This window comes from Pteropus medius, unplaced genomic scaffold (assembly GCF_902729225.1).
Source record: "Pteropus medius unplaced genomic scaffold, Ma_sr-lr_union100, whole genome shotgun sequence".
NCBI lineage: Eukaryota > Metazoa > Chordata > Mammalia > Chiroptera > Pteropodidae > Pteropus > Pteropus medius.
The window spans coordinates 1,257,379-1,273,006 of NW_024340696.1; the positions used below are offsets into that span (position 1 = coordinate 1,257,379).

Sequence of the window (15,628 nt, forward strand, 5' to 3'; positions counted from 1 at the left end):
GATCAAATTAAAGAGATCAGGGCCTGACTGTTCTTCCTTAGGCCTATAGCAAGCAAAGACTTCAGTGATTGTTGACATGGTCTGATTTGAAGGAGGCAGAAACAGTTTCTTCCACTCTTACCCAGCCTCACCCCTCCACCTCCAAAATACCTCTTTCCTCAGCCAGTCATCCTTTCTGAAATTTCATCACGGAGTCCTGGCTTTCGTTTTAAAGGCTTTATGTATAGTAACCTTGGGGAGGAGTTGTTTAAGCCGTTATCCGCTAAGAAAGCATAGTGATAGCCTTCTGTCAGCTACTGCATTATAGTTTTTGTTCTAGAATGAAACTCGGTCTACAGCCATGCCACCCTGAACAAGCCCGATCCCATCCGATCTTGGAAGCTAAGCGGGGTCAAGCCTGGTTAGTGCTTGGATGGGAGACCGCCTAGGAAGATCAAGTGCTGCAGGCATAAAAAAAAATAAAAATAAGGGATTGTAAGCTGACAAGGTCCTTGCGATCTGTGAGGTCAACCAAGGGTTGCCTTGCAATAAAAAGAAAAAAAAATAGAATGAAACTTGGTGATATGCGTATCAGAGATGGTACTTTCAAATCTAGATTCACTTCTTCAACAGTATTTACTAGCTCTAAGTATATGCCCAGGCTCTGGGCTAAGTCCTGAGAATATGATTTAAGTGTAGACAGAAGCCTGCTTCAGAGAGGGGAAGCTAGAGGCCTCAGAGGGCACCAGGGGACACAGGACATGGGACTCTAGTTTCACAGGGTTGGTGCAGAGCAGCCATAACAGATATGTGAGTGCCCAGACCCCCAGGCTTTTTCAGTGGCGTTACCAGGGTTTCCTGTCAACCCAGAGGGTAGGTCCTTCTCATAAGATGGGCAACTAGGAGTCTGGCCTGTATCAAGCTAGCCTTGGAGGGCAAGAGCTTGAGCTTCTCCACCTGTGGGAATTCACATGTAGGAAACCATCGCTTGCAATTTCCAGCCACACTCCCTCATGCCACCACTGGAAGTTCTTACAGTCAAAAGCCTCTCTTCCAGTAGTTCTTAATCTGGGGGTGTAGACATGAAGCTGGTGTTTTCATGAAATTAGAAATTATCCTTTCTTACTTGATAAAAATTCACAAGTTACCAAAATCCTAATAATAACTTTTAATTCATCTGGATAGTAAGAGACCCAAGGTCTAATCTTTGTTGTTGTTTTTTTTTTCTCACTGTATGACTTTGGACAAATAACCTCATCATTCTGGATGTCTCTTAGTTTTACTCTTGGTGTCAGGGAGTGAGGCAAACAAAGTTATCTTTGAGGTCCCCACAACCTCTGATATTCCATAAGTTATAGAGTCAAAGATTCTTATTTTCTGTCTTTTACATTTGCCCTCTCTGAGAATATAGGTTACTTTTACAGACTTTAAAAAAAAAATTTTTTTTTGATGTTGTCATGCTAGACTAGTCTGCTACTTCCAAGGAAAACTGCAAATCTGGCTAGACTCTGCTACCAGCAAGTACCAATATGTGGTCCCTCATGTATTAATTGGCCACTTGGTGATGATGAAATTCTGAAACAAATGCCCAAGAGCCTTTGCAAATGTTAAGGTGAACAAGCTCTTGTTTGTTGTCTACAAAGAGATCTTTGGAGTCTCTGAAGTTGTGACCAACCCAGACCAAAGAGTACGTTTAAGAGCTGAGTGTTTTATAGGCTCTTATTGGATAATAATAGGTTTTTTTCCCCTGAAATCTCTATAATTCTTAGATATTCAAGAATAACTATTCTTGCTGAGATGTACTTGTAATTTTAATTACAAAGGCAAGAAAAGGCAACATGATGCTAAACAACTGTCATGGAGAAGTCATGACCAACCTATGGAGTAGAGAAAATCTAAAAGGCCACATCTGACATCAGACTTGCTTGTTTTCTTGGATAGTTAGGGAGCAGCAGTTGAGTTCCCAGGGGAACTGCCAAATGGAGGGAGGCCTATAGCTTTACATGGAGTTCCCAAATGTATGGAAGAGGGGCAGCAGCTGGGGGCAAGATAACAAAATACATGTTTGCTCCAGGCTGCTTTTAAGAACAGGGGCCCAACACATAGACAAGTGGGCACAGTGACAGACAGTGGCAGAGGTATGGGAAGGAGCGTTAGGCCTTTTGATAAAGGTGTTTAGAAGTAAGGCTGGTCCTTTAAGGATGGTTCAGCCTGCTAACTGGCCTCTACTAGCCTACCAGATGTTAGATAGAGCTGACATTCTCACTATTAACTTTTCTGCTTTGGATCAGATTCAGAAGATGGGGCCTTATTTCTGGAAAGCCTCCCTGAGAATGTAGATATACTAAAAGAGCAGAATGTGCTGATTAAGATCATAGGCTCTGGAGCCAGACTATCTTGGATCCAGTCCCAACTCTACTACTTACCAGCTGTGACCATGAGTAAATTACTTAACCTTTCTGTTCCTCTTTTTCCTCATTTGCAAAACAGAAAAGGACAGCATTAGTACCTACTCTAAAGGTTTTTATAAGGATTAAGTGAAGAATGCATATGAAGTGCTTGGAACAGTTGCTAGCATTTGACACTATTCAGTAAATGCTAGTTATTATTACCAGAATGTAAGTTACATGAGACGAGGGACTTGACCGTGTTCACAGCTCTCTCCAGGTTCTGAAACACTGCCTGGCACATATAAGAAAATCAATAAATATGTGATGGGGTGGGGTGGATGGACAGAAAGATGAACAGACACAGAAGGCTAGATGAATATTATCTGAAAGGAAAGAGTGGGCCCTGAGGATATCTCCAAACTTTCTCCAGAAAGTGTTTCTTAGATGAGGAGATTGTCCAGCTATGTGACTTAGGCAAGATACCTAACCTCTGAGCCTCAGAAGAAATAAAAATAAGCCTACTTTATGGAATTACTGCAAAGATTAAATGATTTGGCCTACATAAAAATTAGTTGCTATTGTTAGGAGCCAGCTTAGAGAGAGCGGGGCTCTTGGGCAGGAGTGAGGCAGTGGGGAGCAGAAAGTGAAGGGATCAGACAAGAACCTGCCCAGCTGACAGGTGTGGGATCTTCAGGATCTAAAGAATCCTACCCCTCTGCATTCTGAATAGAGAAGTAGACACCAGAGTCAGATGCTGATTTTAAAAATTAATGGGCTTATCACTAGTAAAATTGGATTAGGACAGATATGGAGGACCCAAGGACACCTACCTGACTTCCAAGTCACTGCTCTACCCTGAGAAAGTGTGAGTGGTGGGGTGGAGAGTAGGGCAGGAACACTGCTAACATTTCTAGGAAAGGGTAGGGAGGTCTTCTTTTATGGTCCCCCTTGGGAACCCCAGGAGAGGGAAAGAAAGGTTCCCCCTGCAGCAGGTTCCCCCAGCCCATATATGTTCTCCCTGTGGGAGGAGAGAGGTAGTCTTGTTGTCTCCCACCAGCAGGTAGCTGTGTCTCCACAGACACGGCGCCCAGTTTGGAACATTCTGCCAGTAAGAGGGCCCACAGATTTTATCCTTATTCCCCGAGGTCACTGGTAACTGGGAAACTCAAGGTAGGGCTGCAGGAAGGTGAAGATCGCATTTATCCTCATATCTGGGATGTCGCCAGGCTGGCCGATAGGGGCTCCCAACCCCGCTCACCTTGGGGGCCTTCCTGCTCTGCTACTCCTGCTGTAGTGCCCTAGGGAAATGAGAGGGAAGATAAAATAGAACAGAATTAAGTATGAGCAGTGTTCCCTGCCCCCCACGTAGGGTTGCTAGATAAATTACAGAACACCCACATTTGACATTTGAAATTGAGATGAACAACAACTTTTTGGTATAAATATGTCTCGAGTATTACTTTAAAAGATTCTAATTTTACTAGGTATCCTATATTTTTATTTGCTAAATATGGCAACCCTGCCCTGCTCATTCCGTCTTCATCACACCTTCTCCCGAGCCCCTGGTCCTATCACCATCTCCACATGGGTGCAGGGGGCTCCTCACAACCAAAGTAGCTGGAATATGCTTCTAATTCTCCCTGACTTCACAAAATAATATCTGTTTGCATTTGGCCTGATTGTCAAATTAATTGAACCAGTTTACCCAGAAAAATATACCAGGAAAGAAATAATTAAGGCTACTGTAAGTAACCAAGTATGGTGTTCCCTGCACTGTTCTGTTTTCCTCAACTGCTCTAATTTCCTTTTTTTTTTTAAACAGCCAGAAGAAAAATGCCAGTCAGAGGTAAGGAACAGTTTACTAGTTGGATTTCCTCCTTCACTATCATCGGTTATTTTACCCAGCTCAGCCTGAAAACAGACTCCAAAAGCAAGTAACTGTATTTTGTCATCTTTAGATTCGCAAACTGCGGCGAGAGCTGGATGCCTCCCAGGAAAAGGTTTCAGCCTTGACCACCCAGCTGACAGCAAATGTGAGTACAAACACGGAGCGGTAGCCATCGGGAAGGGGGGCACCACTGCTCCCATCTGAGCACTCCCTCAAGGCCTCTGCCTCTGAGCTCTGTGGAAGTAGTGCAATGTAATAAATAGGACACAGGCTTTAGCATCGTGGGTGTGAATGTCAGCTCTGACACTTACAGGCTCTGTCCTTTGGGAAAATTCTTTAACCTCTGAGCTTGTATTTGCTCATCTGTACAATGGACAATGATAATACCTCTCAGGGTTGCCGTGTAATCAGTACCTGGAATATATTAAGTGCTCAAAATGTTCATTTCTTTTCCCTTCCTCTTTCTGAAAATTTTCACCTCAGGGGAAGAAAAGGTGGGCGAAATCTAAGGCTCCACGATAAATAGCTAACTGCTCTGTAATTATCATATACACAATTACGTGTTCAGGAGGCACTGCCAACGAGCATTCAATTCAGCAACTGTTTAAGTGCCAACTATGCCTCAGGCACTGTGGGTTCAACAGCAAAGCAAGCATAGTCACTGTCATCTTAGTGTTCTTTCTCTGGCACAGCAGAGAGACAAAACAGTTTTGCTATAACATAACTGTTATGATAGAGATAAAGAGAGAAGCTTGTGGGAATATATAGGAGGAGTACCTAACTTGGTGGGGTGGGGCAAATCACGGAAGCCTTCCTGGAAGGGGTGATGTCCGATGGATGCTGTGTAGGGGAGGAAGCATGGGGAGGACAGCATTCTAACCAAAAAGAATAATTTATGCCAAAGCCTAAGGTGAAAGATCTCAGTGCATTTGATGACTATAAGTAGTTCAGTCTAATAAGAATCTATGCTTGGATGTGAGGAAGAGGCAGAGTGGAAGGGAGAAAGAAGTGGGGAGGAAGGAAGCATTGAAGAAATGCAAGGGTTCAGGCCCATCGCAGAAGCTCTTGGCTGTTAGGTGGAAAATTGGGGCTTTCTACTGAAGTTAGTGGAGCCCTACCTGAGTTTTAAGCAGAGCAGTGAGGTGGTCAGGTTTGCTCATAGAAAGCTTCCTGACTGTGGTTTGGTGATAGGACTAGAGGGGTCAGAGTGGAGGCAGAGCTTTCCTGTCCCATCAGACCGCCTGTAAAGTAGTCCTGCTGCAGGGCTGAAGCTCAGACCACAGAGCCTAAGGTTTGGAAGGTGCTGAGATGCCTCTGAGGCAAAGCTTTTCCACCCGGGAGTGCACACCCCAGCCTGAGACCACAGATGCATGTGTGCAAGCCTGTCAGAAAGCAAGCTGTGTGACCCCATAGCATGCTGTTAAAATGAAACTTCAAAATGTTGTCTTCTTTGACCAGGAAGCTGAGTCAATACTCCGAATTAATATTTACCTGGAGTTTTTGCCTAGGTAATTTCTGGCTTGAGCCTGAGTCTACTCGAGGAAGTGCTGAGCACAGTGCTGGGCCTGGATTACAAGCTCAGTAATTGGTGATTATTGTCACTAGTGTTCATTCTCCTGAGCTCTCTTATATTTCTGGAAATCTTAGAATTTTTTTAAAACCCCGATATACTAGACCACTATTTGTTTTGTAATTCTTTATTTTCTTTACCTCTTCCACAATCAGTAATAGTATCAAAAGAACATCAGAAATTGATGTGAGATCTGAATTTTGAGGCTTAGATCCTATTCAGAAAAACAGCAGAGGTATTTTTATGTGAGTAGACCTTTATCTGGGTAACCATTCAAATCCACAACCAACCCCAGACCCAATAAGCAAGGCTCTCCTAGGTATTATTCAAATGTGAGCTTTGACAGCAACCCTCTTCATGAGTGACTCAGAGCTCCCCTGATCCTATTAAGAATTACAGTTGTCAGTCGTTGTCCCTTACTAATCAAAAAAGAGTGAACTTGGATTCATTCTTCCAATGACTTCATGCTCCATGGGACCTTCCATTGGGTCATTTGGAATCCTTCTCTGTTTCTGAAAAGTCAGAATGAGATTCCTTTACATTACTATGATTCTAAAAGTGTTTTGCTCCTCACAAAGGCCATTGAATCTGGTATTGTTTTAAAGTAAATATTTAGTCTTACCGCACACCACAGGCAGTGCTAACGTGTTTTATTGTCTGCCATCTTTCCCACAGGCCAAGCTGTGTTTGTTTTTCTAGGACAAACTGCGCAAAGCTACCTTCTCTGGGTGTTTTTATACCACTCGTGTTTGTTTTCCCTGGGAATGTGAGAATGGTGCTTGATGAGAAGGCTGTTGTGTGGCTCTGAACCAGGCTTGCAACGGGCTGAGGCCCATGTTTTCATAGTTGCACTCATGACACAAAGTCAGTCCTTTAACTCTATAGCAAAATGCCATCCTCGGGTTCTTCAGAGCAAATGTGGTTTCTTCTTGATCTTGCAAAAACACTTTCTCACTAGCAGCCTTTGTGGGGTCAGGTTTTTGTTTGCATTTTTGTTTTTAATTGAGTGGAAAATATCAATGTCCTCATATAGAAGCATTAGTGGCAATCAAACAGAATTGAAATAAATGGAAATTCAATCATTTAAATTTGCAAGGACAGCAGTCATTTTCTGCATCTATCTCCTGGCCCACTTCCTTCATTTACCGTGTGACTGTCTTGAATTAAATTGGCTTTTGCCACATCCTCCAGGGCAAATTAAGTATATCTATTTTAAAATGCAAAGGCCTTTTCTCAATTTTTAAGAGAGAGGGGGGGAACAATCAGAAAGAAACTGGCTAGACGACTTAACACTTCTATTGCAAATAGTCCTGCTCCCTGCCAGCTCCTGCAGCTGTCGGAAAAAAAGACTCAACAGTTGATCCTAGAGATGTCTTATCCTCCACCTTCCTTGTTTGATGATGTCTAGTGACGGAGACCTTGGACTCACTTCTCAAATCTCTCCTCCTTAAATTGCAGTGTCCACTGACCCTTCTCACAGCCCAGGGCGATGGCCTCTCCCCAACCCAGTTGTTATTCAGCTTTTATTCTTCACCGTGTACAGACATCATTTCCTCTAGAATTTCCAGAATGGTCAGATCTCACTTCTCTCAAGACTCTCAAGTATCCTGCCGGTCCTTTTTATTCTTCCTATCACCCTCTGTTGATCCCATCCCTCTCCTAGAAGCCTTTCTTGGTCTTTCTACTCCCATCTTCTCATACGATCTTTTATCACTTTCTCATTCTCAGACCCCTTTCTTTCTCCCACAGTGTTCATTCATTCCTGTGTTTCATAATTCCTTAGCAGTTTATAGATAATTTTCACATATATTGTGTCATTTAATGCTCACAGTAACCCTGGGAGGAAAGTAGATATTGTTCCCATTTTTTAGATGAAGAAACTGAGGCCAGTGGGATTAGATACATGACTCGACCATTCTTTATTCTTGGTTTTAACAACGTTATCAGGATCCTCAGCCAACCAATATATTACCTACTATTCTACAGAAGAATAAAAAAGGCTTAGTGTTGGAACACAAAGGCGCATCTTGCCCTTGAAGAGGGTTGCATTTTAACATCTCTGAAAAGTGGATGCATATATTAATTATAATTGGCAGCATTTTAAAAAATGTCTTAGTAATATATAAAATAATGGTGCATCTGATGCCATGTTCTAACAGAGGTATATAAAAGTGCAGGGGAGCTCAAGGGAAAGTCATAACTCCCTAGGGGAACAGGGAAGGGTTTCTCTAAAGAGGTAGCAGATGGCCCTTTCAGTGGCTTTTTATTAAGCAGGATTATAACAAGCAAAATACGCCAACCACTTTGTTCAGTCATTCTGCAAACATGCTCAATATGAGCCTCTGCTGTGAGCTTGGTGCTTGATGAACAAAAGGTCATCCTGCTGTGTAGTAGAAACAGACATCAATTAGCAATCATAAGAGTATGTGTTATTTTTTTACTGCGGTACCACAAAGCATATATCAGTAGTCCAGTGTGCTTTTGAGAGTTAATATGAAGGTACCAACCCAATCTAAGGGTGTAATGAAGGCACAAGCTGAGCTTTCTTGAGAAGGATACGCAAAAATTAGACAGGGAGGCAGCTGGGGGAAGAGCTGTCCAGGCGGAGAGAAAAGCATGTATAAAGGCCCTATATGGGAAGAAGCACAGGCTCTTTGAAGACTTGAAAAGCTAGAGTAACTGGATCCCAAGGAGAGCTGGGCAGTGGGGCTCAAGAGGCGGAGGAATTAGACAGGGGCCAACTCATGTGGCCCTATGAGGATTTCAGTCTTTCAAACCCAGCACCCTGTAGGCACTCTTACCTTACAAGGTAATATAACCGAGGCTGTGTCTTTCCCCTCCAGGCTCACCTCGTGGCAGCCTTTGAACAGAGTCTTGGGAACATGACGATCAGGCTCCAGAGTTTGACCATGACAGCTGAGCAGAAGGTGAAACATGCTTTTATTCCTCCCTGCTTGGATTTAACAACAGACCTAAAAACATTATTCTCTTTCATTCCAGACAATTGTATAGATTTTAGTGTATTTCTTGAACTATTAAAATTGAGCGAAAATGGGACCTATATGAAGACTTTTAGTGACAGACCTCGTAGTCCTATTCCTGACATTTTCACATGCTCACGTGTGCCTGTTGAAAATTAGTTTGAGACCCAACTTAGTGTTTGAGACAAAGATTTTGTGGAACTCCATTCTCTGTCGTCCTCTGTTGATGTTAAGTTACGCTTTAGGTGAACTCTGTACGGAATGATTTTAGGATGACCAGTATTTTGTTGTTCCTTAGGATTCAGAACTGAACGAGTTAAGAAAAACCATTGAGTTGCTAAAGAAACAGAATGCAGCTGCCCAGGCTGCCATTAATGGAGTTATTAACACGCCGGAGCTCAACTGCAAAGGTAAAGGAACAGAAACAGCCTTCAGACTACCTACCTGCCTTACCCCTAGGAGCCCTCCCTTGACAGTGAATGATGCACCCTTCTCACCAGAGGTGGATGTCCATGTCATTCGGACAGGTCCCATCCCGGAAGACAAATACTTCATTCATTTCCTTCTGGCCTCTAGGAAGAGAACTATTCCATCTCGTCCTCTTCTCTGATGTGTGTCAAAAATGGAAGAATATATATTTCTGTTAACAAAGCGTCAAAGTATTTCACAGCCCTTAACTTCACTTAAGGCTTTGATACGTACATATTGATGTGGGAAAACCTAAAATGGGTTCATCTCTTCTTTGTCCAGGAAAATATTTCTCAGTGAAGTGTTTTGTCCTTATGTCTCTTTACTTGAGGAGGAGGAAATGTGGGCCTGAGGCTGTTCCTTCCTGCAATAATGGGATTAACGGTGATAATAGAAGTCATAGCGATAGCTAGCCTTTATGGACCACTCATGGCGTTCTAAGCGCTGTGCTCAGTGTTTTCATTATTTAATTAATTATCTCATTTTCTTTCCACAACACCCTATGACTGCAGTACTTGTCTTCTCCTCATTCTACTGATGAGAACACTGAGTTTCATAGGCAAGAGTTACCTCCTGAGGTCACAGAGTAGTAAGAAACAGAAGCAGAACTAGAACCCAAGTCTATCTGACTCTGAAACCGGTACTTTAAAAAAAAAAAAAAAAAAAAACAGGCTATAGATGTAGTTGCGGTGCTCATGAGGAAAACTGCAAACTTTATTTCAGAATCACTTCCATTTCGGGCAGTGTTATTTCTGGTACCATGGTTATTACAGATAGCAGGCCTCCTGAAAAAATGATGATAGAGTTGACATGGGAAGGATTAGCAAGAGCTGGCCGGGCAGAATAGAGGGAAAATAGCATTTCAGGAAGAGGGAAGAGCACATGTAAAGTCCCCGAGATGATAGGGGCTTGGCGTTTCTAAGGGGGCGAAAGAAGACTATACAGCAGAGAAGCCTGGAGAGCAAGCGGGGGGCGAGGCTAAAATCATAGGTAACTGTTGCCGCACATCAAAGGCATATTTTAATGCCTATCTTAAGCTTAAGAGAGCTGGTGTTGGGCAAATTCTAACTTCCGTTATGTAAAGAGGAGACGGGTGGTGGGGAGAAAAGGAGCAAGTGCGAGCCCTCGTTTAACTGACCAGATGGTATAACACCCACTTGTTCAAGGACCTTAAAACCAGCCACAGGGAACAGAAGGTGATGACTACTGGGAGACTCCTAGTAGTACTTGGGTTTGTGGATTTAGGTATAAAAGTCATTCTCTGGGACAAAGGAATGGGCTCAAGGCAGCAGCTACTGATATCCTACCTTGGATCTCCAGGAAATGGTACCTCCCAGTCAGCAGACCTTCGCATCCGCAGACAACACTCCTCCGACAGCGTCTCCAGCATCAACAGTGCCACCAGCCACTCCAGTGTGGGTAGCAACATAGAGAGTGATTCAAAGAAAAAGAAGAGAAAGAACTGGGTGAGTGTATATCCGAAGGCTCTTGTGGGTACTGACTGATAGCCTCAGAACCAATGTCCCCCGCAAATAAAGCCCAGGCTCACTCTTAACTTCAGAACATAGGACCTTGGGAGTGGATCCAGAGAAGTGGCTTGTGGGTAGGTTTCTACTAAAATCAATGTTTTGCTCAGCCAAACACTGGGATTTACGAAGTAACCCCCACCTTATAAGTTTTGTTCCATGAGGCTCTATGGGACGTGCTCATCTTTCATTTCATACGTGTGTCATTTTTTCCTCATCGTGTGTTGACCAGAAAGTTTCAGCTACCAAAGCAAAGTTATTCTTACTTGGTTTCTTCTTAGTTCCAAAGTGCTTTCTGGAGTGCGTATCACTAATTACCCCATCGCTAACCATAACCTTATCTATTATTTACGCAATCACGTATGATAGCCGTAAACCACCCTTCTCTTTGAAAAATTTTTGACCATGTCCTGTAAATAAAAGTTTCATAAATAAAAGTTGATGTTAGCAGTTAGTGAATTATTCTAAACTTGGGAATTATACTTCAAAATGGCAACTTTAACAGAAACAGTCTCCAGTGCAGTTTCTCAGTGTCTCCGTCATCCCGGTGAGCTCTTTAACTCTCTGTACGGTGGCGTCTTGAACAGTTTTTCCCATTCTCCAGGGGAAACTCCACTCCACTCTCCCCACCCCTGTTCCCCGTCTTTAGTTCTGCTCTTGAGGCTGTGGAGTTCTGATCGACTATCTTCAGTGCAGGGGCGCCCAAGTTGATCTGAAATGAAGTTGGTCACTACTCAAAGAGCCCCAGGTGTCGGTGCTGACAGCATTGTGTTTTCATAGTAGCTTTTTAATGTCCTCATTCATTCCATACACTTCTCACTCATTTTGTGTTATCTTGGATGGGTGGCGAGGTCTAGTGATAGAGGAGTTGAAGATTTGGTCATTTTGGTCATTGACGACTACACTGGAAGCAAGCTAAAAGTCCAGTTCAGTGTGACCCTCTCATCATTCTGACTAAATGTTTTCTTTAAGTTACTAATGACTTGTAGTCAACTCATTTGCTATGACTTAAACAAATAGAATTAACTTATGTTGCTATTTATAATATGCTATTGATAAATATGGCCTGATTTGATTATCAAAGTGGTGAGAGAATTATATTCTATGAAAAATCATGATTATCTATTGTCTTCAATTCAAGAAATAAAAGTTATTTATTTTGCTTTAAGATAACTCTTGGTTATCATTGCAATTGGGGAGGATAGATAATTGGCATTCTCAGATAATCCCAAAGCTTAGTTCTGTCTAAACTTTGTGTAATCTCTTCTTCCACCTGATATTTTTCCAGAGGTAGAGGCGAAGATTTAGGTTGCTGGCTTATGTGCCAGATACTTCTGTTTCTATGACTACTCTCTGGAAGTATGATCAGAAATAGAAAGTGAGAGAGAAATGGGATCTCAATTCACCCATAAGCTGGACATGGAATTTGTTATACATGAAATATCGATGGGAGAAAAATCTTATTTATTATTTCAGATTGGCCCATTTTTTAAATTTCTCAATGGCTAAGAAAACCACCAGAATGTTTTCAGAAGGAAAAAAAGACTTTAGGAAAAGGAAATTACTTTTTAAAGACCTTTTTTCAAGACATAACTTTATTTTTTGGCTTGGAAAATTGAACGCTTGCCATGACTTTCAGAGAAGACATTGCACTTTAATTCTTTGTTTTCGTTAGAATTTTCAGATCCATCTCATGTTTTGGGGAAATTGTGATATACCAGTTCCTTTTTCCTGGTTTGGTTATTAAATTTCTTTACAATATCCATCTTTTGATGAACAAGCGAGGTGGCTAATCCCCTGCTTGTTGTATTATCTTATGTATATACAAGGACAGCAGCAACTCCTAAGTACATATATCTAAGAGCTATACTGCCATGTTAGGACCCATACAGCAGTGAGGCTACCCTTGCCAAGGAAAAAAAAAAAGAAAAGACATGCCAAAAAAAATTAAGATGGAGAGAGATGACCGATTACAGACAAAGGGCAAGAAGCATAGGAAAGTGGGAGCAGTCATTTCAACCAGACAGAGAAGCTGGAAAAACTCAGAGAGTAGGGACCTCCAGACTCGCTATTCCTTTCCTTTCACAATGGAGGAAGGTGCCCCTAACGCTTCGAAAGATTTATGATCCCACTGAAAACCTCCTCTGTGTGTGGTGTTTATTATTAGCCATGTCATGTCTGAAAAACGCCAAAGCTTGCCCTGTCACTGGCTTTCTCTGTTAAAAATTGTCTTTTTTCCTTCCCCTTCCCCATTTTTGCTTGCGTTTTCTCTGGCAGGTCAATGAGGTAAGCAAGACTGTTAATATCAGATACCAAGCTAACCCATCCATTGATATGACTAACATCATCCGCATCCATCACCATTTCTGAGCATCCTGCTTTGTTGCTGTGTAACCTCATCCTCCTGACATCCATCTGCTGAGCCAGGCTCTGTCTTGCTGTTGGCATCTAGTCTTTTGAACCAAGAGTAGGCATGGAATGTTACCCACAGGTCCAGTTCTCTTTGAGCTGAGCTGTCCACCCAGATAACTCTTCCTCCCTTAATACACTGATTGGAGAGAGCTGTTGGGAACCTTTTTCACTGGTGGGAGGAAAACGCGGGAGAATTAATTGCTCTTTTGTCTGCATGTCCTTATTTTGCCAAGGCCTAAGCACTGGTAGCAGCCCCTGCCGGGCTGATGGTCTTGTCCGTTCAGTTACGCAGCTCCTTCAAGCAAGCTTTTGGGAAAAAGAAGTCCCCCAAGTCGGCGTCCTCTCATTCAGACATTGAGGAGATGACAGATTCTTCTTTGCCCTCATCGCCAAAGTTACCACACAACGGTTCTTCGGGTTCCACTGCACTGCTGAGGAACTCTCACTCCAACTCTCTGTAAGTCTGTCCATCATGGTGGCGCCGGTTAGACGAGGTCTCTGGCCCCTAGGAGCCCTCTCAAACTGGAATGGCTGAGAGTCCGTTTATATATCTGCTCCTTGGGATCGTTTATGTCTCGCTTTCACAGGACTGTGCATGTTCTTTCAGTGTTTCAGGACCAGGGAGGCTGAAAGAGAAAGGAAACTTAGATTTTTGTTCTGGTGGAGTCAGCATGGATAATTAGCTAGCTGGCCTTGGGCAAGTTGCTTAACCTCTCTTTGTTTTCATTTCTTTGCCAAATTGGGATAAAGGTTGTCTCCTTATCCTGTCCTAGGGATTGAACAAGATAAAGGGATGTAAAAGAGCTACAACCATCCTGCTGTGTGTGGGGGCCGGGGGAAGGGGGTGGGGTTGGGTGGGTTAGAAGAGTTGGCAATTTTTGCTGGAATTCTGGTTCATTTGGGTGACAAGGCTTAGAGTGATATACTTTTCTTCGAGGTCAGAAAGTAGAAGTTTAAAGTCAGAAAATAGAAGTTGAAAAAATGGAGCCATTCGGTGACAATCTCTTTTCCAAAGGGTCCATATTCCGTAAAATGATTTGCCATTCTGAACTCCCCTAGTAAATTTAAAACGAGGCAATTTGTACAGAGCTCTTTGGGAGCACAAGTGGCTCTTGCCCAGCCTGCCTCCCATGATTTCCACTGAGCACCCACCGATCATTGCTCCATCTGAAAACATCTTGTGCCCCATTTAAAAACATAAGGCCCAGATTCTTAAGGGCAAGAGCAGGTCAGGAATGGCTTGGAATAGACAGGTTAGGGACCCAGGTGTCAGCTCAGAAGGTGGCACAGCTGGCTCCCTGCAGCAGTGAGAAGGTTTGTCCCTACCCTATGTCTGACTTCCATCAGAGACCTTCAGATTAGAGATGAAAGAAGAATTGGAGCTCAGATAGTCTGCAAGGACAGTTGTCTACAAGATGAGACAGTGCCTGAGAGAAGAGGGCCACTGCAACGGGGGTCTGAATGGTCACTGCATCGGGCTTCTGAATGACCTGTGAACTATCGTGAAACAAGAGAGCAGGTGGTCGTAGACACCTCAGTTTCCTCACTAGTAAAATGGGATTCATTACATCTGCTTCACTGGATTCTTGTGAGGGCCAACTCAGACACCATGCATGAAGGGCTTCCTTGTTCCATCATCCTTCATTCTCAGGAGCCATCCTAGGTCCCAAAAGCCAGCTAGCCAGCTTGCTGGAGATAGCAGCTGCACAAGGGTTCGAAGGCCAGCTTCCCCAAGGGGTGCAGGAAATGTGGGCGAGAGGATTGGCCAGGTCTTTGTAGCACACCAACTGCATAGACCACATAGAGGCAGGTAGTGGAAGAGGAGACAGCAGAGGGCCCCAACTTTCAGCAGCCCCACCCAACAGCGAAACTTGGTTCTGTTGGGAGTTTTCGTTTTACTTAGATTAGTAGCTCCCCTTCTCTTGGGGAGCTTCTGATAGAGGGTGGCCACAGAGACATGTACTTCCATGGTGGGCGAAGGAAAAACCTGAGCAGGAGAAGGAAGGGGAGCACTGAGGAGTGGGCTCCAGTGCTACACCCAGGGGCCCTGAGTTCCTGTGTGGATTAGACCAATAATCAAGAGTGCGAGTCCTATCTGACCAGCATGGTGCCTACGAGGGTAAATGAAGGACGAGTTGCCTATGACTGTCACTCATTCCATCATTCCAGAGTATCCCACTTAAGTTGTACTCTTGACTAGAAAAAAACTCATCCATTTTTATCCATTCTTACTTACTGACTTACACTTTGTATATAACATCGTGTATGAGCAAGGCACTACTCCAGATGTTCTGCAGAGACCAAAGAGGATATTAACCATATTCCCGCCCCTGAGGATTAGGGACTAGTGAGGATAGGACACATACAGCTCGTTCCACTTCTGAGCCTCTGCTCTGTGCCAGGCACCGTTCTTG

The 15,628-nt window shown here is 43.3% G+C and overlaps 1 protein-coding gene and 1 pseudogene across 1 annotated transcript in view; both read left to right on the forward strand.

Moving 5' to 3' along the window:
- NAV2 (neuron navigator 2) overlaps positions 1-15,628 on the forward strand; it is a 367,075-nt gene that overhangs the window by 322,741 nt on the left and 28,706 nt on the right. Inside the window, 7 exon segments of the mRNA XM_039865579.1 lie at positions 4,192-4,215; positions 4,328-4,402; positions 8,671-8,754; positions 9,107-9,218; positions 10,597-10,742; positions 13,080-13,088; positions 13,499-13,671. Of these exon segments, the coding sequence (XP_039721513.1) occupies positions 4,192-4,215; positions 4,328-4,402; positions 8,671-8,754; positions 9,107-9,218; positions 10,597-10,742; positions 13,080-13,088; positions 13,499-13,671 (623 nt within the window).
- LOC120610287 (uncharacterized) lies at positions 331-449 on the forward strand (annotated as a pseudogene).